This window comes from Topomyia yanbarensis, chromosome 1, assembly GCF_030247195.1.
Source record: "Topomyia yanbarensis strain Yona2022 chromosome 1, ASM3024719v1, whole genome shotgun sequence".
In the NCBI taxonomy this organism is placed as follows: domain Eukaryota; kingdom Metazoa; phylum Arthropoda; class Insecta; order Diptera; family Culicidae; genus Topomyia; species Topomyia yanbarensis.
The window spans coordinates 109,082,634-109,108,105 of NC_080670.1; the positions used below are offsets into that span (position 1 = coordinate 109,082,634).

At 37.1% G+C, this 25,472-nt stretch overlaps 1 protein-coding gene across 1 annotated transcript in view; it reads left to right on the forward strand.

Moving 5' to 3' along the window:
* LOC131694260 (syntaxin-binding protein 5) overlaps positions 1-25,472 on the forward strand; it is a 2,823,745-nt gene that overhangs the window by 174,657 nt on the left and 2,623,616 nt on the right. The window contains exon 2 of the mRNA XM_058982823.1: positions 21,358-21,455. Coding sequence (XP_058838806.1) covers positions 21,358-21,455 — 98 coding nt within the window. The remainder of the gene's footprint in view (positions 1-21,357; positions 21,456-25,472) is intronic.

The window sequence follows — 25,472 nt, forward strand, 5'->3', positions numbered from 1 at the left end:
AGGATGTTCGGTTTAACACCGACAAACTCAATCAAAGCCCCGCCTCCAACAGAACGATTGCATTAGTAGTAGGTATAAAGGCAGTGCTAGATGAAGATAGCAGTTAGTTAATTTTCAAACGTGATGCAATTTACATCAGCAGCAGCAGCAGTAAAGAAGAAATCTCGGAAGAAATAAATTTCATCGTAGTAGTGAATACAGCGTCATTTTCCACAACGCATTCCTTGAGTTGGAGCATCACAGCAAAAGGGTCCTGAACACAAACTCACATCAATTTCTCTGAGCTGGTTGGGACTATTTTCACAAGCTTAGTCTCAAGTGAACGGTATAATACTCCCATAAACTGCAATTGAATTTTTACTTGATCCGACTTCCGGTGCCGGAGTTACAGGTTGAAGAAATTGTAAACTGGTAACACCATGGTGTCCGAATGATGTAATACATATTCATACAGGTTCAACATTGCTTGAACGGGTCTAGATCACTAATGACCAATCAAAGTAGCTTAGTCCTATGTATGTGTCGGATTCTGATAAAAGGAGCTCGAAATGCATCTCTATAACTTATTTATAATTTGCAATACTATGAGCAATGGTGTTTCGTTATCATTATTCAATTTGGAAGAAAAAAATAAATAAACTGCACTCACGCTGAGGAAATAAACTGGAAACAGTTAATTTCAAAGAAAGTGGTCAGGTAACGTAACATAATTAGATTAATTTCTGAATAGTCCATCAATTTTTTTTGCGATATCTATATTTTGGTACACACAAGTTTCACAGTTGGTGATTTGTCGTGTGTAATAAATTGTATTCAAATATATAATGAATTTGATGAATTAGTATTTACTAGAACTTAATATTGTTGGACGTTATCTCTTGATAAAAAATTAAAGGGTTGTGTACAGGACACGACCACGGTGACACTAAAAATGTAGCTTTTTTCAAGAGCGTGCAAATGAATTTTATCTATAACACACAGTGATGTACCAAATCGGGTTTTTATAATTTTGGGGAAAAACCCAAGTATTTTTCCCGGTTAAAACGGCTTTTTTCGCGAGAAGATTGGGTTTTTTGCATTTTTTGATATTTTGGTAATTGAACATTAATGTTATCGTTATCCAAACATTTTTATTTTATTTATGAGCATAATTGTCATAAAGTTTTGCATGTATATGAATTCTGAATGGTTTTCCTCGATTGAATCGTTGTTAAAGCGGTGATCCAACATTATTTTATAAATATTGTGGTTAAATAAGTGATAAAACTTTTCAATGTTTGGGCTAAGTCGATTGCGTTTCTTACTGTGAATCCACCTAAACGAACTAAACATTTTTTCTACTGTTGCTGATGTAGTTGATGCCGAAAAAAATCGGATTTTTATTTGTGAGAGTTCTGATTACGGTTCATACTAATGACGAATGTCAAGGCCACTCACATTCTGCATATAACTCACTTTCCACCGAACTAAATAGGTATTTTCTAAATTTTGTGTGAATACCTACCTCATTTCGCTAAAAGTATAGCAACCCCTAAAATGAGTAACAAGCAGAATAAAGGTGGTTTGGGCATCACACGATTATTCTAATTTTCACTTGTCAGAGTAACAATGACTATTGTTCCCAGTATTATATGAAACCAGTTGAAATATGGAATGGACCGAAATTAAAGTCGCAGGAACAGAAAATGCTTCGTAAAACCCGTATTAAATAATATATTATACTAGCTAATACCCATCGCGCGTTGCTGCGACTTTCAACGAAATAGGAGGAAAATACAATTTGTTCTGAAGCGCCATCTGGCGAACAGATAATCCCCAACCAATAGCACACAAACACGCTCCATAACAAATGCCTACTATGTACAAATTTTTACGGCAATCGGTTAAGCCGTTTGGGAGTCCATAAATCATATACATACAAACTTTGACTTTTATATATATATATATATATATATATATATATATATATATATATATATATATATATATATATATATATATATATATATATATATATATATATATATATATATATATATATATATATATATATATATATATATATATATATGTATATATATATATATATATATATATATATATATATATATATATATATATATATATATATATATATATATATATATATATGTATATATATATATATATATATATATATATATATATATATATATATATATATATATATATATATATATATATATATATATATATATATATATATATATATATATATATATATATATATATATATATATATATATATATATATATATATATAGATAAATGGATTAGAATATATATTAGAATGTGAAAATTGAATTTAAACTTCAAGTTTCAAAATTCGACAGGAGCTTTTCGATTATGTCCTACAGAATCAAAACCGTAAAAAAGTATATCCGGTTCTTACAAAGGATTTTTCTTTATCCAACTTTTAATCTTGAATGTAACGTTGTACGGAATTTAATCTGAGCGAATTATACTGGAGGTTCATCCTTGTCGACTTTTTCGGGTGAGAATATTCTAAGCGATTGTCATGCTCAAGGATCTCTATCCGATTTTTACGCTTGATGTTTATATTCGATTTTTACATGCTAAGATACCTTGCGACTTTTATTTTGGGTCTCTCAAATGTAAATGCAAGATTCTTTAACCCTCCGGAAGTAGCGCTTATAGCCCACTGAATGAGCAGCCGCTGGTGCCCTAAGACGATTTCGCTAGATTTTCAGAGCAGCGTGCACTCAGTGTACTAGCACGACTGCCGAAAGGATAAAAAACATTAAATGAACATTATACATTCGATAAAACGAAAAAACCCATATTTCGTGCGGGTTAAAATGATTTGGGAAAAAAACCCGGTTAAAACCCAAAAATAAAAACCCGGGAAGATGGAATTTTTCCCATCGGTACATCACTGATCACACATATCGACTCACGTTCTTGCTCACTCGCCTGTTTTCATATGTTACAATTTGCTATATACCCTCCCCATTAAAACATAATTTATTGAAGGTCATTTAACGGTAATCTATTAATTAATCAAGTATCTCACTAGGTGATTGGCATTATTTGGCTGATCCATCTAGTAAAATAGGCTGGTCGGTCCAGAAAATATATTCAAAAGGAAAGTTCCAAATTGAGGACTGTGATGAGGAAGCCCACGCCCGCCAATGGAAATATACAGATTCTCCATGAAATATAAAATTTCATTTTCCGTTTAAATTTTCAATAATGTACTAATGAACTTAAGTAAACAATCTTAAGGTTATTTCTTGATCGATTGGTGGTGGAAAAAATGAAATTATTTGATAAACGTTCGCAATACCAGTTAAAACGGGTTTTTATGCTATCTTGGTGACATTTTTCTTGTTGCTAATTATTATAACGTGTTATAACTCTGTAGTGTAAACATTGCATTATTAAACCAATTCTGCAGCGTTTTATGTTATATAGGTGTTTTATGTGGTAATAGGACTGACATAATTATATCTTCAGTACAGCGGTTTGTTTCATAATTTAAAACAGATTTATTTTAAAATTTAAATTAGTATACCCAACCGTTCTATTTGTTGTATACTTTAAAACGCAATTAGATCTGCGTTTTTAATACATAGTGCAGGACAGATACTCTGACTGGATAAACTGGGAAAACATGTTCAAGTCCAGTAACGCTTAAGACATGGCTTGAATTTGAAGAACACCCGCTTAAACTGCTGCTGGGACGGTAAGTTCTGTTTCAAAATTTTCCGTTGTTTGCAGTACGAAACAAAAGTGTTTTAAATTAGAAAACAAAAAGTTCTGCTGGGAATGTGATTGTTTCCGATGCAATTACACTCAGGTTTTTTTACACCGGGGATACAGGCCGTGTAAATGAAAACCGCGTAAATTTCAAAAAAACGCGTAAATGAAAACCGCGTAAATTTCAAAATCCGCGAAAAAACATGGGTGTACTCTCCTATATAAAATACTACGCTGCTGAACAGTGCAATAACTACAGAAGCACGTTGTCAGATGCCTTACTGATAAAAAACATATAACCGAAATATATATATATATATATATATATATATATATATATATATATATATATATATATATATATATATATATATATATATATATATATATATATATATATATATATATATATATATATATATATATATATATATATATATATATATATATATATATATATATATATATATATATATATATATATATATATATATATATATATATATATATATATATATATATATCACTTATAATCGAAATATTAAACATATGAAAACCAATAGGCTCTTTACCCTACGCAGCTACAAAGCGCCGTAAACATGGATTAACAATACAACGCACACGCATGCAAAAAAAAATATATTGTTTTTCAAACGCAACACTCTTAAGCAGGACACACCGTATTGAATTAAATTCAAACCACCCCACCCACCCACTTTGCAAATCTTTCTGTGACACCGTGCTGGTACCCGAAAATTCCGCACACGGCCACCGCTGCCGAAAATGCATAGTGTCTACCGCTTATTGTAGTGCCCAGACGCTGCAGCCATGATCTTACCCGTTCGACATAAGAACAAAAACTGATTCAAACGTGTACGCGTCACCTCTATTTATAAACTAACCGTATATGGTTTAGTCACTTAGGTGCGAGTGTGTGCAAATGCCAACGTTACCGAAAATCGATAGCGCTTATTGCATCGCCCGGAGACGATGTTGCTCGTATGGGATAAGAGCAACAACTGATTCAAACGGACATGCGTCGCTTCTATTTATGACTTTTCGTGTTTCATTGAGCCACTAAGCTGCCCTCTATTGACGGCTGTGTCTAGAAATCTGCCTCACGAATGGTAATTTTCCCGTTTTTCGTGAACTTTTGTTATGTACTGTTATAAAGTGTTATACATCTGATATAAGCTATTGATAAAATTAATAATAGTTTTTGGCAACACTGTTGCTAGCAAGAAAACCAAAGAATAAAAAAATCGGTTTATGCGATCTCGCCTCAGTTCGATTTAGACCTACAACTATTCTAATTCACTTACTCTATTGGCGATTCTACGTTGAAACCGCTCACAGATAGCGCTGGAAGCAAAGTGTTGCTGATTTGATTCTGTTCTGTCATAGTGCATATATTTTCTGTAAACATTGGTAAAAAAAACTTTTAAACACCAAATCACCGACCAATTTGTTGATAATTGTTAATGAAAATGATGGAAAACCATCATTTTATAAGATGATGAGTAAACATCTTGCGAAAAGGTTGTAAAACATAGTGGTTTCTAATATTATTCGCAGAGCTATATGTGTGCTGTTCCAAAATGTAATTTGTTGAGCAACGTAGCCGCCGCAACATCATTTCCAGTTCCTCCTAAGTTAAGCTAAACCTTCATGAGATGGTGTAAATTCATGCAACTCTCCGGATCACGCGAGGAAAGAATATATCTGGTTAATAGGAAAGTGTCAGCTTTGTATCATACACAGCCGATCCTTCTCTCTGATAGTCTTCACTGAATCTCCTAGGTAGTCCAAAATATGAAGGGGTTTGACATTGGTACTGATTGGGTCTCGGTTTCAAGTTGGAACTTTATTTATGGAACGATTTTTGATAACCACAATAATACCCCGAATACATTTCGAAGAAATGTATGAGTCAAATAGTTGCAAATGGCTGTAATTTCAGAATAATTGCAAATAAAACTAAATTTCTTACTCGTTTCATTCATATTTTGGCAGTGGTAAGCTTTTTCCGAGAAGAAAATGAAGTTTTTGTTGTAAGCTACGACTCACTTGCGGGTGAAAAAAAGCAAACTGTATCACTTTACCAGTTCATGTGCTGAATCATAGATGTCGCATGACTAATTTTGGTTTTGCCGCAAATCGCCAATCACCGTTTCCCTCATTACAAATAGTGTCTAGCCGGTATAGTTTCCCTTTAGTTCACACTGCTTGCAGATTTCAGTTTCTGCATTGGCTAGTGGATTAAAAGCTGGTAAGTAAATATATAACAATTTGGCGACGAGGTAAAACAAGTAGAGCCCAGTAAAAAGGGTTTTTCGTGGCCTGCTTCGCATATAGCCTTTTGTTTCCATATTTCAGCCATAGCTAGGTAGAGTGAACTTGAAAAAGTGACACCAATAAAGACGGGAAAGATTTTTTTGTTTCTCACTAGCTGAGTGGTAAGTGGCACTAAGGTAAAGTACGTATAGGTGGTTTTCGGTTATAGGAAAAAGGTGAATGTGATAAATATTATTTTTTTCCTTGTGATTTACCTTCTTCGAGCTAACGTGATTTTTGGGCGCTCACATTTGTTCGTTTACCGGCATTTTGTTTCATAAGCGTGGCGTCTATTCTATACAACAATAGCATTTGATTAAAACAATTGACCTTTTGTTTCTTTTGAGACAATTCGAAACGCATTTTAGCATTATTCTGATGAATTTTATTTTCTTTTATATTCTGGACAAGGAGCAAACTGCACCGAGAGTTTAACGGTTGAACGGCAGAATTTTTCAGTTTCTCCGACAAGCAATCCGACAAAGGTCGAGTGTTCCGGCGAAGGTTAAAATATCTACAACGAAGGTCAAGTATACCGGCAAAGGTTGTGAAGTGCAACAGCAACAGTCGAGTATTTCGGCGAAGGACAAAGGTCAAGTGTTCCGGCAAAGGTCTTGGAGTAAATCAGCAACGATCGAGTATTCCGGCGAAAGAGTCAAGTGTTCCGGCAAAGGTCTTGGAGTGAATCAACTACGGTCGAGTATTCCGACGAACATCAATCCGACGAAGGTCGAAAGTAGCAGAAAATTTTAAATCGGCAAGGGTCGAATCGGGTGAGATCTGCAAAAACTCGGTGAGTCGTTTTCATCCTTTTTGCCTTTCTCATATAAAGAAAGCATATGCAATCACTGTAAAAATCGACTTTTTAACCGAGGCCCGGAGGGTCGAGTGTCATACACCATTCGATTCAGTTCGTCGAGATCGGCAAATGTCTGTGTGTGTGTGTATGTGTGTGTCATTTAAACTCACACAATTTTCTCAGAGATGGCTTAACCGATTTTCGCAAACTTAGTTTCATCTGAAAGGTATAACGCTCCCATAAGCTGCTATTGAATTTTTAGTTGATCCGACTTCCGGAGTTACGGGTTGAAGAATGCGGTCACGCAGCAAATTCCCATATAAACTGGTACCACCATGATGTTCAAATGATGTAAAACATATTAAAATTGATGTAACATTACTCTAGTTTGCGGGTCTGGATCACTAATGGTCAATCAAAGCAGCTTTGACCACATTGGCCATCTATGACGGTTCATGACGCCCCCGGGGAACCCGCCAAGTTCCTAAGCTAATATCACACCCATTCCACAACGAATTCTCTACCGATTTTTACAAACTTGATTTCAAATGAAAGATACAGTAATGCCATTGACTGCTGCTGAATTTCATTCGGTTCTGACTCTTGCTTCCGGAGTCACAGGGGTGTTAGTAAGGATACACTTGAATTTCCCATATAAATCGGTACAATCGTAATACCTCAGAGGCTAAAAACTTTTGAAATGGTCACCAAATTACTTATAATCGCATATCTAGATCACTGATTGCCAATCAAACATTGTTTGAATATATTGTCCACTATCGACGATTCCGGAAGTCCGGAATTCCGGGAATATTCTACAATTAAAGTCACATCGGTTCATCGGTGATGACTGAACCGATTTTCTCATACCAAGTCTCAAATGAAAGGCAAAATATGCAGTTGAGTATTGCGTCGCCGCCCCTCCCCACCACCCGCCTTGCCCTTACACCTCCCTCCTTCATCACTCCCTTCCTCTTGGACCACCCTCAAGCCCGCATTTCGTTCATCCATCCTGTATACCGAAATAAGATGAAAAAATTTTGACGCATCCTCCACTCCCACTCTACTACTCACTCACCGTTCAAACCCATTCCACCAACCTTTCCAAATTATAATCACATGAAGATAACATTGAACTCATGCTTATTAAGCTAATTAAATATTATTCTTTTGCCTTTCTTATATAGAAAGGTTATGCAATTGCTCCAAAAACCGACTGTCTAATCGAGGCCCGGAGGGCCGAGTCTCATATAACATTCGACTCAGTTCGCCCAGATCGCAAAATATCTGTGTGCATGTATGTGTGTATGTATGTGTGTATGTATGTATGTATGTATGTATGTATGTATGTATGTATGTGTGTGTATGTGTGGATTTGTTAACAAAATGTACACATCGGTTTCTCGGAGATGGCTGAACCGATTTTTACAAACTAAGATTCACATGAAAGGTATAATATTCCCATAGGTTGCTATTGAATTTCATTTTCAACCGACATCTTGTTCCGGATTACGACTTGAAGAGTATGGTTACAAAACAAAATTTGTTGATTTGTCCACATCGGTTTCTCGGAATTTTCTGAACCGATTTTGACTCAATTTTAAATGAAAGGTCCATCAGCTGCTGTTGAATTTTGTTTGGATCCGAGTTCTGGTTCCTGAGTTACAGGGTGATACGTACGATCACGCAGCAAATCCCGATTCTAACGAATTCTGCGATGAATGTAAAAAGGTGATTTTTTTTTCCAAAATGTAAACACAACTGTTGAATTTGTCGATCTAGGTCCCCAACAGCCATTCAAAGTCTATTTGGCCACACTGGCCACCATCGACGGATCCTGAAGCATCCAAATTCAGAATAACGGTTATATTGGTTTCTCGAAAATGGCTAGACCGATTTGACCAACTTAGTCTCAAATGAAAGGTGTTGCGTCCCCGGAAACTGATATTAAAATCCATCTCCATCCGACTTCCGGCTCCGGAGTTACGGGTTGTGGAGTGCGATCACATAGAAAACTCCGATTCAAACCGATACCGCGATGAATGCAAAAAGGTGCTCTTATATATACTTACCAAGTGTAATAAGAATGAATGACATTTCCATAATGTTATATTGTACGAACCAGCTATTAAATCATAGTTTGGAGAAATGAGAAAGGCACAATTGCACCTCTAGGTGGATTGAAACAGGTTTTATTTTCTTAACATCGCTTAACGCTATTAGCGCCATATTGTGGCGATATATATATATATATATATATATATATATATATATATATATATATATATATATATATATATATATATATATATATATATATATATATATATATATATATATATATATATATATATATATATATATATATATATATATATATATATATATATATATATATATATATATATATATATATATATATATATATATATATATATATATTAGGGTGTCCCAAAATGACATCATGTTAAAAAGTCATCGGGCTCACTTCTTAAATGAAATATTAGGGTATCAGGACCACTTTCTTCTTCGGAGTGAATTTGTTAAAACGCTCCCTACTGGTGGCGAATTTTGATTTTTCGAAAAATGGGCCGATTTTGGGTAAAATTTCAAATTTATGTTTGTTGAAGTGCTCCTGAACTGTCTTAGATTTTTCAGCATTTTTTATTTTTCTGAAGATCCAAATGGAGAAGTTTGGTTAGTTAGTATGTACAAATTGTGGATTATAAGAGCGACAGAGCCTTGCAAACTTAGTAAAAAGTGTAATTTTTGGTTTTTTTCATAATTTCAAAACTGGGTATCTACAAAATTTTAAAAGTATTGGAAACACTTCAAGTAATTGAGCCAAATATAGTGGTGTATTTTTGCTGAAGAAAATGTATAGCTACGGCTAGTGGGGTATGAGTTATTTAAGTTTTTGCTAGATAACCTTTTGACATTTCATGCTATTCATAAAAATAACACTGTTCTACAAAATAAAGCAATTTCAGTGTGCTTAGTCCAAATTTTGTTTTTCGTAAAATAGTAGGAAAATGATGAAAAATGGCGTTTTCTTATTGTCTCTACTACATCAGAATCGGTTTTTATGAGCATTTGACGATTTTTTAAAATTATTTAGTATATTAATAGCCACCTAGAGGGGTTGAAAATCATGAAAATTAAACAAATTTGTCGAGTTAGTGGCCAGTTATGGCGCATATTTGCATGCCGAATTGATTAACGTGTTCAGATTTTGTATATGAAGTCTCATTTCTATGTTAGGTACATCAGAGTGAAAAATAAATGCAGAAGGGTGGGGTGAATGTTGAAAAACTTATCTTTACGTTTTAGATCACACAATTCCGAAATAGTCAATTTTGAAGGCTTTGTATTTTCGAAAAAGTTTTACAACAGAAAACAGCGTATCTTCTAGTACAATAATTTTGGTAAAAAGCCTCCAAGAAGTAATTATGGTGAATTAACTTTTCTAAAAATAAATTGAGACTTGGTATCATTAGTAAAGTTCTCATTATTTTTATAATTGATGGTACAAAAAATCATCAAATTCTCATTAAAAACGATCCTGACGCGCTAAAGGCAAACAGGAAACGCCGATTTAAATCATTTTCCTTCTATTTTCCAAAAAACAATATGTGATCTAAGCACATTTGAATTGTTTAATTTTTTGGAACATTGTTATTTTTGATGAATTGCTAAAAATGTCGAAGGTTATATAACAAAAACTAATATAACTCATACCCCTTTTACCGTGGCTATACACTTTCTTCAACAAAATTACGCCCCTTTATTTGGCTCAACTATTTGAAGTGTTCTCTATACCTTTTAAAATTTGTAGATACCCTGTTTTGAAGAAAAACTAATGAAAAACACCAAAAATTACACTTTTTACTAAGTTTTAATGGCTCTGCCGCCTTTATACTTCAAAATTTGTACAAACTAACTAACCAAACTTCTCCATTTTGATCTCCAGAAAAATTAAAAAATGCTGAAAAATCTAAGACAGTTCAGGAGCACTTCCACAGGTATGAATTTGAAATTTTACCCAAAATCTGCCCATTTTTCAAAAAATCAAAAATCGCCACCAGTAGGGAGCGTTTTAGCAAATTCACTCCGAAGAAGAAAGTGGCCCTGATACCCTAATCTTTCATTTAAGAAGTGAGCCCGATGAATTTTTAGCATGGTGTTATTTTGGGACACCCTAATATATATATATATATATATATATATATATATATATATATATATATATATATATATATATATATATATATATATATATATATATATATATATATATATATATATATATATATATATATATATATAAATATATATATATATATATATATATATATATATATATATATATATATATATATATATATATATATATATATATATATATATATATATATATATATATATATATATATATATATATATATATATATATATATATATATATATATATATATATATATATATATATATATATATATATATATATATATATATATATATATATATATATATATATATATATATATATATGTATATATATATATATATATATATATATATATATATATATATATATATATATATATATATATAAATTGCTGAACTTTTAATATGACTAATATGGTTACGACAATAGAGCCATACCGTAAGGGTACATCCTTCTCGGATTGGGAAGAGAGGCTTGGGTATTATTTTACAATAATAACGTTACCGAGGAATCCAAAAAGGCACATTTCGTTACGTTAGGTGGTACCACTATTTTTGAAAAATTAAAGCTTTTGTTTCCAAATGGAAAATTAATCGACGCCCCGTATAGTGAAATGGTAGCTAAATTGAAGCTGAGATTAGATAGAGTAGAATCAGATTTAATTCAACGATTTAAATTTCATCAGAGAACACAGCAATTAGATGAAACAATTGAGGACTTCATATTAGCGGTTAAACTTAAAGCAGATTTTTGTACTTTCGGGGATCATAAGCAAGTGGCAATTCGGGACAGATTAGTTGCTGGATTAAGAGATAAAGCCTTACAGCAAAGACTCTTAAATGAGGATGACCTCACTCTCGAATCTGCTGAGAAGATTATAGCAACATGGGTGATTGCAGCTACAAATGTCAAAGTCCTGGATTCTACCACCAATAGTCTAGAAATAAATCATTTACACAGAATTGCCAATGATGTTCAAATTGGACATCAGTAAATCTAGGGCCAGTGAAAAGTTGTTTAGGTTACAGAGGTCGAAGCAATGCGTTATTTGAGAGTTCTGGAAGAGTAAATTCAAATTATAGCAACTATAGGTATAATTTTAGACAACAACCACATTTGTCAAATGCCTTTTGTATTTTTTGTAAAAAGAAGAGACACATACAAAGTAAATGTTGTGCCTTGCGAAAATTGGAAAACGATATGGTTAACGTAGTGGATTTGTTCAGACCTAGACCAAGCGCGGATAGACATCTGAGCGAGCTATTAAATAGAATGGATACGGATACGAAAAATAAATCAGATACAAAAGAAAAAGCAGGTACCGAATTTTTAGATTGTGTGCATGTGGACTCCATTAATTCTATAAATAACAATGTAAAATTGAAGATAAATTGATCGACATGGAAATTGATTGTGGAGCGTCCGTCTCTGTGATGAGTAAATTACAGTACTCATCCAATTTTAAAAATACTTTGAATAAATGTGGTAAACAATTAATGGTAGTAAGTGGGTCAATATTGAGAATAGTTGGAGAAACGGATGTTTTTGTGGAACTTAATGGTTTAAAGAGAAGTTTAAGGTTATTTATTTTGGATAGCGATAATTCGTTTGTTCCCCTAATGGGTAGATCATGGCTAGATGTGTTCTTCTCTAAATGGAGAGATACCTTTTCAATTAACAATATGAAAAATAGGGCAAATGGCCAATGTACGGATTCCTGTTCTAGATTTGGTCTAGTAAAGCCAGCACCAAAAGTTCGGGAAGGAGAATTTATCAAGAACATACATTGCTAATAAAGATTTGCTTTTAAATTATAAATTAAATACCAAAGAAAGAGAAAATGACAAGTTTTTAAAGGAGGTTATATTCTTTATGAAAAATGGATGGCAAAAGATAATAGACAAAAAGTTCACAAGCGTTTTCGCTAACCAATACGATATTGAATCATTTGAGGGTTGCCCGCTATACCAAGAAAGGTTGATAATACCATTAAAGTTACAAAATTCAATTCTACAACTTCTTATGAAACACCTTGAAGCACGGTCGGTTTACTTGTTTATTAGCAATGATATAGAATTTTTTGTTGGTAAAAGTTACAGTACCTACAGCCTGGCGGTGGTTTTCAAACTGAAAACAAAATCTAAATGGATTCCAACAACTAAATTGTTCAGTCACATACATGTTGAAATGTTTCATTTTGCATATCACATTTTTCTGCTAGTAGTAGATAGCTTCTCCAAATGGATTGAAGTAGAATGTATGAAGAGAGGAACGGACTGTAACAATGTTTTGAAATGCTTAGTAATTTATATTGCTCGATTCGGGATACCGAATGTTTTAGTATTGGACAACGGTCCACCATTTAACTCGCATGCTTTTGTAAACTTTTTGGAGTGGCAGGGGATCAAGGTGCTTAAGAGTACGCCTTACAATCCATACAGCAACAGACAGGAGGAGAGTTTAGCAAGGATTACTAACGATATCTTACAAAACTATATGCTAAAACCGTAAGTGTCCGAGTTAAATCTGGAAGACCAGAATAGTTTACTTTTATTCAATTACAGGAGCATTAGGATGGACATTTTCCATCTGAGAAAATATTCTCAATCAAACCAAAGATTTTGACATATTTAATTATTTCCAAGTTGGGTTATAAAATGCATCTGCTTTTTTTTTATCTTAAATACGTTTATTTAGGCCCAAATGCTTTAGCTTAACGAGGCCGATAATTCATTTTTTTTAATTACATGTCACATGTTAGTGGGGGAAAGAAAAGCCGTATTTAGGGGCGGCTTGCTCCCCTCTTATGTAAGTAAAGGAAAAAGGTAGGAAGTGGGATACATATTGTGTAATTGACATCATCGTTTGCTGATTGATCATTGTGGCGGATATGCACACTTTGTTGTAGTGTTGTAGTTTCCAGCCTGTAATCGCAGGGGCGAGGGGAGGGTCGATATTTCGGATAATTATTGGCACTCTGATACTGTCATGATGTTCTCTATATCATCTGCATGTGAGGTATGTCATGATGTTCTGGGTAGACGGTTATTAAGAAGGGTATGCACCGAAGACTCGTGAAGCAATGCCATATTGTAGATACAGGGATAGGTTGGTGAGATTCTACTGTGAATGAGAGAGGGGAAAATGGATTAAACTTGGACATCAATGGTTTTCAAAAAGATATAGATAAGAAAAATATAGGGGTGGTCACGGCTTGCCAGGACGTCCCGGACTGGCACATAGGGTGATCTACCTCGGGCCCGAAGGGAATCTATTAGTTGGGACCTGGCAACACAATACTCTGTGCACAGCCAAACAACATGCTCGATGTCGTGGTAGCCGTTCTCACAAACACAATGATTACTTTCAGCAAGCCCTATACGACGGAGATGCGCGTCAAACGAGTAATGGTTGGACATGATCCTTGACATCGTACGAATAAAGTCCCGGTTCACATCCAACCCCTTAAACCAAGCATTCGTTGATACCTTTGGGATAATGGAATGTAGCCACCGTCCCAGATGCCCATTGCTCCATGAGGTTTGCCAACTATCGAGCGTCCTCTGACGAGAGATACTGAAAAATTCGTTGAAGCAAATTGGTCTTTCGTAAGTGTCGCCTTCTAATGCGCCCAGCTTGGCTAAAGAGTCCGCCTTCTCATTGCCCGCAATAGAACAATGTGACGGGACCCAAACCAAGGTAATCTGGTAAGATTTTTCAGATAAAGCACTCAGATATTCCCGTATTTTCCCCAGGAAATACGGTGAGTGCTTTCCAGGCTTCGCCGCACGGCTGGCCTCAATGGAGCTGAGACTATCCGAAACGATGAAGTAATGGTCTGAGGGCAGGGTGTCAATGATCCCGAGAGTATACTGAATGGCAGCTAATTCTGCGACGTAAATTGAAGCAGGATCATTGAGTTTGAATGAGGCAGCAAGATTTTCGTTGAAGATACCGAAGCCTGTGGACCCGTTGAGAATTGATCCGTCAGTGTAGAACATTTTGGCGCAGTCGACTTGATGGTATTTGTTATAGAAAATATTTGGGACCACTTGTGGGCGAATATGATCCGGAATTCCACAAATCTCTTCGTTCATGGATGTATCGAAAAATACAGTGTGATCAGAAGTATCTAAGAGATGAGCACGGTTGACGTTATACGTAGATGAATTGATGTTCTGTGCCATGTAATCGAAGTACAAGGACATGAATCGGGTCTGAGAATTAAGCTCGACAAGCCTTTCGCAATTTGCAATCACCAATGGGTTCAGAATATCGCATCGAATGAGTAATCGATATGAGAGGTCCCAAAATCGATTTTTCAGAGGAAGAACGCCCGCCAGCACTTCGAGACTCATCGTATGGGTCGAGTGTATGCAACCCAAGGCAATACGCACGCAACGATACTGGATTCGCTCCAGTTTGATGAAATGTATGTTCGCAGCGGAGCGAAAGCAGAAACATCCGTACTCCAACACTGATAATATCGTTGTTTGGTACAGCCTGATTAGGTCTCCTGGATGGGCACCCCACCATGTTCCAGTTATTGTACGGAAAAAGTTGATCCTTTGTTGGCACTTCTGTTTCAGATACCTAATGTGACATCCCCAGGTACCTTTAGAGTCGAACCATACCCCGAGATATTTGAATGTTGAAGCCTGAGCAATAGTTTGATCCATTAATTGAAGCTGTAGTTGCGCTGGTTCACGCTTTCTAGAAAATACGACTAGCTCAGTTTTCTCCGTGGAGAACTCGATACCCAGCTGGAGAGCCCAAGCAGACAAATTGTCCAAGGTATCTTGCAGTGGTCCTTGCAAGTTGACGGCTTTAGGACCTGTAATAGAGACCACACCGTCATCTGCAAGCAGCCTTAGCGTGCAGGAATTGACAAGACATTCGTCAATGTCATTCACGTAAAAATTGTAGAGGAGAGGGCTTAGACATGAGCCCTGGGGAAGGCCCATGTAGCTAAATCGTGATGTCGATAAATCGCCATGCGAGAAATGCATTTGTTTTTCAGACAACAGGTTTAGCAAAAAGTTATTTAAAATTGGCGAAAGACCATGCTGGTGCAACTTCTCATAAAGAATGTTGATCGAAACTGAATCGAAAGCCCCCTTAATATCCAAGAATACTGATGCCATCTGCTCTTTGTTAGCATATGCCATTTGAATTTCTGTTGAGAGCAACGCAAGGCAATCGTTCGTCGTTGCCTTTGCGGAAGCCAAATTGTGTATCTGACAGTAAGCCATTTGTTTCGACCCAATTATCGAGGCGAAACAAGATCATTTTTTCGAATAACTTCCGGATACAGGACAGCATTGCAATCGGACGATACGAATTGTGGTCGGAGGTTGGTTTTCCTGGTTTTTGGATGGCGATGACCCTCACCTGTCTCCAGTCATGTGGGACAATGTTACCCTCAAGAAACCTATTAAATAAATTCAACAAGCGTCTTTTGGCAGAGTCTGGCAGATTCTTCAACAAGTTGAATTTGATTCTATCTGGCCCCGGGGCTTTATTGTTACATGATAAGAGAGCAAGTGAGAACTCCACCATCGTAAACGGTGTTTCGTTCGCGGTATTGTAAGGCGACGCGGCGCGGTAGATTTTCTGTGCCGGGGCGGAATCCGGACAAACTTTCTTGGCGAAATCGAATATCCAACGGTTTGAATATTCCACGCTCTCGTTAGTACTGTTTCGGTTTCGCATACGTCGGGCCGTACCCCAAAGAGTGCTCATCGATGTTTCTCTTGTTAACCCGTCGACAAACCGGCGCCAGTAACTGCGTTTCTTAGCTTTCATTAAATTTTTCATTCGCTTTTCTAATATCGCGTACACTCGATAACTAGCAACTAACCCGTCGTTCCGGAAGGTTTTATACGCGGCAGCTTTCCCCGCGTACACGTTTGAGCACTCTTTGTCCCACCACGGGTTGGGAGAACGTTTTTGGGTGTTCGCGTCGGGTACTCGTTTCGTCTGAGTTTGAATCGCGCTATCGAGAATCGAGTTGGACAAAAACTTATATTCTTCCTCCGGGGGAAGTACCTGTGTTGAATCGATAGTTTTGGATATCGCAGCAGCGTAGCTCTTCCAATCAATGTTTCGTGTGAGGTCATAGGGAACATTGATTGGTGCCGATGGTCTTGAACCAGTGGTGATTGCAATTACAATTGGTAAGTGGTCACTACCGTGGGGATCAGATATTACCTTCCACTTGCAATCTAACCGTAGTGATGTCGAGCATAATGATATTTCCAGTGCACTTGCTTGCGCAGGTGGTCTAGGGATCCGTGTCATTTCCCCTGTGTTCAGAATTGTCATATTGAAGTTGTCACAAAGTTCTTGAATTGTCGAAGATCGATTATCGTCGTATAGACAGCCCCACCCCGTACCGTGAGAGTTAAAGTCTCCAAGAAGCAGGAGGGGCGAGGGAAGGTGTTCAATCACGTTGGAGAATCTTCGATATCCCATCATGGCCCTAGGAGGAATGTAAATAGAAGCAATGCAAAGATCTTTGCCTTTGATTGTTGTTTGACAAGCGACAACTTCAATGCCTGGCGTCGAAGGGAGGTTGATTCGATTGAAGGAGTAGCACTTTTTGATCCCTAAAAGTACCCCCCCATATGAGTCTTCTCGATCCAAGCGGATAATGTTAAAATCGTGGAAGTTGAGGTTTATATTAGAAGTTAGCCATGTTTCACATAGGGAAAATGCATCACAATGATTGTAATTTAGCAAGTGTTTTAATGAATCGATTTTGGGGATAACACTTCTGCAGTTCCACTGTAAAACAGTGATCAGATCCCTGATTCCGTCTAATAAGTTAGCCATCGAAGGATACGATCGCTGTAAGGAGGGGCCATTGTTCAGTCAACTGTTTTAAAAATGTTCTTACTGTTGGTAGAATAGCAACCAGCAAGCTTTTCATAGGATCGGTAATGTTGAAAGCTGTGAATATCCAGTCCACAATGTCAGAAAATTTAAGGAATCCCGTTTTAGGGTGAGTTTCTGACTGTAAAATTGGAGCACTTGGGATTTTTGGTGCACCGGGGAGTGCTGGGAACTCCTGGTTGTATCTCAATTTCCCAAAACCAGGAGGTATTATCTTCGGATTTGTACCAGCACTTCCAGTTGATGAATTATTTTTATTTTGTACCCTTGTTTGGGACAACCTAGGACCCTTACGAGGAAGTTCAGGTGAGTTTTGATTAGGTCTTTTCCTAGAGTTTCCAAGCGGAGCCAAAGAATGCCCCTCGCAAGGGTCGTTAGAGGCATTATCGTCAGTTGGCAAGAGAGCGAATGGGTTTTCGGAGATAAGTGGAACAGCTCTTTTAAGCATTTCTGCGTAAGAGCGTCTGGAGCGATCTTTGGCGGATCGCTTCAGTTTATCCGCGCGAAGTTTGTACGTTAGGCATGTCAAAAGTGCATGCGGATTCTCCCCACAGTAAACACACTTCTCAGCGGGCCTACTGCAAGTATCATCCGCATGACGTTCCCCACATTTACCGCACCGTTGCTTGTTGCTACAGTAGGTGGCCGTGTGACCTAGCTGCTGGCAATTGGAACAATTCATGACCCGCGGTACAAACAGGCGTACAGGTAGACGAGCTCCTCCCACTTCAACGTAGCTCGGAAGTGCAGATCCGGCGAAGGTTACGCGAAACGAGTCTGATGGATAGTAATTACCATCTTCGATGGACTTTGAGTGCAATTGCTTGCACTCCAAAATCTTAACTGATTGAAGGTTAGGGTCCTTAAAGCGGCCAGCCCCATCATTCATCAGATCATCGACAGTTAGACCCGCATCACTTACCACACCGTCGATCTCCACATCACGAGAAGGGATGTAGACGCGATACTCCAGCGTAAAAAGGCTATTGCTAACGATATCATTGGCCTGTTTCAAGTCAGTAACGACTACGCGCAGTTTATCTGACTGAACCTTTTTAATCTCGGTTACGGCCGAGTAACGTTTTGTCAGCTCCCGTGCAACAGTTATGCTGTTTAACGGTTTATTTTTGGGCCGAAAGTATACCACCCAAGGACCAGCGGATCCATCCTGGTAAACCTTTACTCGGGGGGGGGGGGGGCTGTGAGACATTGGGGGGAAGTGGATCGACCATAACATTATCTGTCTCAGTATCAGATATATGTTCTTCTTCCCCATAATATTCGTCTTCGGAGGGTGATCCTTCTGTTTGTTCCATTTTGTTGCGGGAGCAACACGCTCGACCGCACTGTTTAACTTAAATCAAAATAAAAAATCAAAAGCAATAAAAAGAAAAAAAATCGATAAGAAAAGTAAAAAACAAAACACTTCACCAGTTGGTTCCTGACGAGCTGGTAGGTCAATTGATCCTTCGTTTGTTTTATCCGTCACCCGCGTGACCTTCACACAATAGAGCTGATATAGCTCGTCTAAACAAAGCCGTCTTTCAGGCAACAAAACTGTTTAGTAACTTCACTGCACCGATATCGCAGGTAATAATTATCACTCGCGGGACTGTTTATTACTAATGCTTTACTGCAGCCTCTGCCACAGCAAGCACCTTCGTACTACCGAAAAAACTAAACCACACCGGAGAGAACAAAAAGCACTTGTTTCCGGGTACAAAGTTGGGTTACGAATGTAAATGCATCTGCTGTCATCACAGAAAAACAATCATTATTGCAGGCTCAAAACTAGTTTTCGTGCTTTTTACATTATATTCCAGATCATCATTGGAAGCACTCAGGCGAAAACCCATCGAAATCAAATTCGAATGTCAAAGGACGCAACGTTTAACACAAGACCAAACGTTCTAACTATGACTTCCTCGGGGAAGTTTTCGAATAATATGGAAGAAGAACAGGAGTTACTGGGGTTTCCAAAAACCAGCAAAGAATATCAGTCTAGGAAAGCATCAATTAAGCACAAACATGGAGAGACCTTAATGGGTCAATTGAATAAATTCCCCACTGTTGCTAGCAAGAAAACCAAAGAATAAAAAGATCGGTTTAGGCGATCTCGCCTCAGTTCGATTTAGACCTACAACCATTCTAATTCACTTACTCTATCACCGTTTCCCTCATTACAAATAGTGTCTAGCCGGCATAGTTTCCCTTTGGTTCACACTGCTTGCAGATTTCAGTTTCTGCATTGGCTAGTGGATTAAAAGCTGGTAAGTCAATATATAACACTTTTTAATTTTACCAATTTCCAAAAGTCTACTTTTATTGGGGAGATATTAAATTATTACCAATATTTAAGTTAGGTGTTTCTGAATCGGTTGGTGTATGAATGGTTAAAATCCATCTAGTAATATCGGAGTTATAAGCGTGCAAACCTTACATAGTTTCGTTACATGAGAGATAGTTTAGATTTTAGAATGAATGCTCTTGGAATGAAAAATTGACGATAACGAAGATCATTTTTATAATTGACTGTCTCAGCGAGATTTTGATGGAATTCAACAGAAGAAATATGAGAAAAAGAGCGAAATGAGAGAACATATTTCGCAGTGGCACTCTCATAGCTTCAATAACAGTGTGTGTTGTCGACGCAGTGAGGGAACATACATCGAAAGGTATGAGTGTTTGCAGTTTAATGTTACAGAATGTAACTCTGTTCTAAACTAGTACCCAAATTAGCACTACTTAGACACAAAAATATCCAAATAGTTCACACGACACATGTGAACAGTCAAAGCAACTGACGAGTGATGTTGCGGGAAGCAAATACAGAAGCTCAGGATTGCTAACGAGAGAGCAAAAACGAACTCTTGTCTTTTGGATAGGAAACCAAACGCCTGGTATTATGCAATATTAAATTCCCGTAAGGGAATACAAAAAACAAAACTTAATTTTATACTATTCCCTGGTCATAATTATTTGAGTTGCCCAGTCAAAATTATTTTCCAAAACAAGAAGCTCTCAAATCACCCTCAGGACGGTAATCGGTAACTTAAGAACCCGGTAAACCCGCAAAGTTGAATCGGCATTGGAAACGTGCCAAGTCGAACGAGCGAGGTGATCTTCCCTGAACGTTAGATGATCGTTTACCGTCAATGTTATATAGTAAATTAAATGAAGGACAAGGTAATATAATTCTAGGCTAATCAGATTATAAATTAGTAAACTATAATAATATACATTTATATTTGAATCATTTAGGTCTAACACGAACGATTATAACTCGTGGATTACAACCCATCGATCGTACGAATAATAATGTTAGGTTTTTATTTTCTTTCAGACATTTCGCCATGGCTTCCCCTATTCCCCAACGGCTCTGGCGTATGACCCTGTACAGAAGGTGCTAGCAATAGGTGACAAATCCGGATCTATTAGGATGTATCCTTTGAATTTATTGCCTTTCTCAATAGAAAGGTTATGCAATCACTATGAAAATCGTTTTTTAAGCGAAACCCTGACGACCGAGTCTCAAATAACATTCGACTCAGTTCGTCGAGATCAACAAATGTCTTAATGTGTGTGTATGTGTGTATGTATTTTCTAAACTCGTTCATTTTTTCTCAGAGATAGCTGAACTAAATTGCTCAAACTTAATTTCAAATGAACGTTATAATGCTCCCATGAGCTGCCATTGAATGTTTTGTCGATCGGACTTCCGGTGCCGGAGTTACGGATTGAAGAGTCCGGGCACACAGCAAATTCTTATATGAACTAGTAACATCATGATGACCAAAAAGGGTAATACCTATTTAGAAAGTGCCATTACTTGCGGGTCTAGATCACTAATAATTATTCAAAGCAGCTTTGACCACATTGACCACCTACGACGATTCTTGATGCCCCGGGGTATTCGTCAAGTTCCTAAGTTAATGTCACACCTTTTCCTCAGCGAATTTTTGACCAATGTTTACAAAACTGATTTCAAATGAAAAATACAATATTCTCATGGACTGCCATTGAATTTTATTCATATCTGACTTTTGGTTCTGGAGTCACAGGTTGATTACTGCGGCTATGCAGGAATTTCTCATAAAGTACTTTACAATCGTAATACCTCAAAGGTTAAAAATCCATTGAAATGGATATCAAATTGCGTCCTCCATCAACTTCTCCACTTCCCCCTCTGGCTCACATTTCATTACACTCTTGGTCCCTGCAACACTACCCCCCTTTAACCCATTACGAAAATCATCTCAAGGTAATCACAGAAATGTATTTGGGCCATGAGACAATTTTCACAAAATTTAAAAAAAAATGATTTGCGCCAATTAGTATAAAATCCGATGATTCATTCTGCTACCGATTTGTTCGTGAACTATTCGGTCTAGTCCCCAAAGATGGATCTAGCGTACGTGTTTCATCGCGGTCTACTCAGTCTAATCTCTGTGGCGAATTCAGCTTACGTTGACGGTAAGTTCCCAGGAAAAAATTCTCACAATACCGATTTTTCTTCGGTTTTCGCTATATTTCTCTCTGGCCAACCGGTAGGTTGCCGTGGTTGGTCCGGCGATTCTGAGTGGAATGTGACGTCCGATTTACTGACGTCTACTTCTATGAAAAATTTCTCGGTGGTGATTGCTCTCTCGAAACCGATGCGACGTTGTAACGTTCTCCCGGTGGAAACTCAACATTAGACAACAATTCTTCAGTGAACTCCGAAACCAAACACTCTTTGCTAAAATCTGGCTTAAGCGCCAAATCCGGAAGGGATTTGCCAAATTTCCACCGTTAATTTTGCCCAGCTACTCGTCGGCCGCCGCAGGTTCGACCCAATCAGTTAAGCAAGGTTGGTTCAGGTACACAAAGAAAAACCGCTTTTTAATTTCAATACACGTTTCTATTCACCGTCAAAATTTTCTCGCCCACGCACTACATTCTCTTTCATTGGCCAATCATCTAATCATTTAACTTTAATTTACTATCAATTGCTTCTAATACCCTAACGGTCCATTCTGTGGTCTTTTCTTCACTCGCGAGTCTCGATTTTTCTAGCGTGTGCCCTCGGCTGGCATCCCGCCTACCTTTTCAGCCGCTGTCGCTCGTTGCTGCCGAAATTATCAGCCCAGAAAAACCGACCGTTGAAAACGCTGTGTTAAAATCACAAAATCACTGCTATGCACTAATTTGGCCATACAATTATTTCACTTACGTCGGTTTGCTTAGTTGATCGTACGCCGTTGCGTCGATAGGAAAATATTCTAATTAATTCTTTTTCTATTAATGCAATAAAATTTGCAAGATTTGGATGGTCCGTGTCCGTACCCTGGACCGATGATGCTGAGCGCGTCTGTCTAAGCCGGCTGGCTCTCGATAACAGCGGTATTGCTGTCTGTTTGCTCGTGCCTCGAACCAATGGTGCTGACTCAAGATGCTGAGCGCGTCTGAAGCCGGTTGGCTCTCGATAGCAGCGGTGTAGCGTGCTGCTGGCTGACGACTGTGTTAGGGTAGCCGTCCACTACGTTACCCGACCGATGATCGTAGTCCTTCCTCAGCTCCCTTTAGCTGGCTGCTTGGCTGACTGCTTACTGCTGATCGTCCGGTGGTGCGGGTAGAAATGACACCGATAATGCGCAGCTGGCCTCTTTTTATAGGTACCACAGTGACCACAAAATTTCTTTCTATTGTCTATCATGTGCTCGAGAATGTTTGACGGTGATGGATTTGCAAGATCGAGTAAGCAAAAAGAATGTGACCTGAACAAACCATTACATTCCCCTCTTTCCCCACAAAACAATCAATTTGCTTAAGCAAATTAAAGCAAAGAAATCATGGTTTTCATGTTATTCTCAATTTTATCGCGGAAATGCTCCCACTGAAGGAGACTTTTACAAATGTCCCGTGTGTGCTTCGATTTTAATTATCGAAGACTTTCAACATCCCAAACAATGCTCCCATTCCACTTTGGAGACTTTAATCATTATTTTTCATTACTGCTTTTCTTCATTTGAAAAGACTTTTAACCGTAAATCATATTTGCTTTTCCGCACTGAAAAGACTTCCAATATGCGCCTAACTTTAAATGATATTGATTTTTCTGAGCTTCATTGCCTATGAAGACTTTGATTTTCCTATTAACCCGTATTCCTAAATTCTAATAAATTTAAATTCTATATTGGCCTTATATCCTGAACCGAATAATTTCCTATAGGTTTTCCGTTCATATCCTCTAAATCGTACGTATTACTTCCAGTTTTTCGTACTACACGACATTGAACATACAATGGAGCTAGTTTAGCGCAGAAATTTTCCGAAGCTTTAGATAAGCAAAAATTCTTCTTCCATACTAAATCTCCGGTTTTGAAAGAGGACAAATTTTTGCTACGGGTGTTATAATAATGAACTTGGCGGTTATGTGCCGATTTTTGCTTTCGCTCGACGATCTCTTTGATTTTCCCTAAAGTTTGCAACCTATCATTCAGTTCGTCTGTATCATTTTGAGCCGGATTATTCGTGATATTTCTATACATTTTCCCGTACCGTATATGATTTCGACCGAAGGTTACAAAGTACGGTGATAGCTTTGTAGACTCGTGTACACTGGTATTTATGGCATATCCTATTTTTGCGATTTCTCGGTCCCAGTCTTTATGGGACGCATTTTCACCTAAGTACGCGCGAATATTTATTTATTTATTTATTTATTTATTTATTTCGTCAATCTATGTAGACTACAGATTTCCTTAATTACTAATGTGTATATTTCGTGAATTTAGTATAAATGAAGCAATTTCGGCTTTTACAGAATCATCCTCTTACGCGTTAGAATTTCTTTTGTGTATAAAATATTGCTTTAGTTTCAGTTTAGACATTGTAAAATCAATTGAGTCGCAATAGTGATTATAAATAGACATCATTCGATTTATGGGGCTATATTTTGCATAGTTTGTGCGAAAAGGAGTTATTGAAAATATACTTCGATTTCGTAGCTGTCGTGAAGGTGCATAAAAGTTCAATTTGGATAAAATTTCAGCTGAATCGATACGATGCGAAACGATATTATTAATGAATGAGAGCATTGCAAATTCGCGACGCTCGTTTAATGTTTGAATATTGATAAGCAAGCAGCGTGCTTCATAAGATGGCAGAGGGAATGCTGTCCATCCTAATTTACGAAGGGCAAATAATAAAAACTGTTTTTGTACCGATTCTATTCGTTCTTCATGTCTGCTTGAAAAAGGGCACCAAATAATACTGCAATATTCCAATATCGACCTAACATATGCAATATATAATATTTTTATTGTATAAGGATCTTCAAAATGATAGCTAAAGCGTTTTATAAAACTGAGCATGTTGTTAGCTTTGTGTATAATTGTGTTATAATGATCAATAAAATTTAACTTTGAATCTAATATAACACCTAAATCCCTAATTCTTTCACACTTTACTACAGTC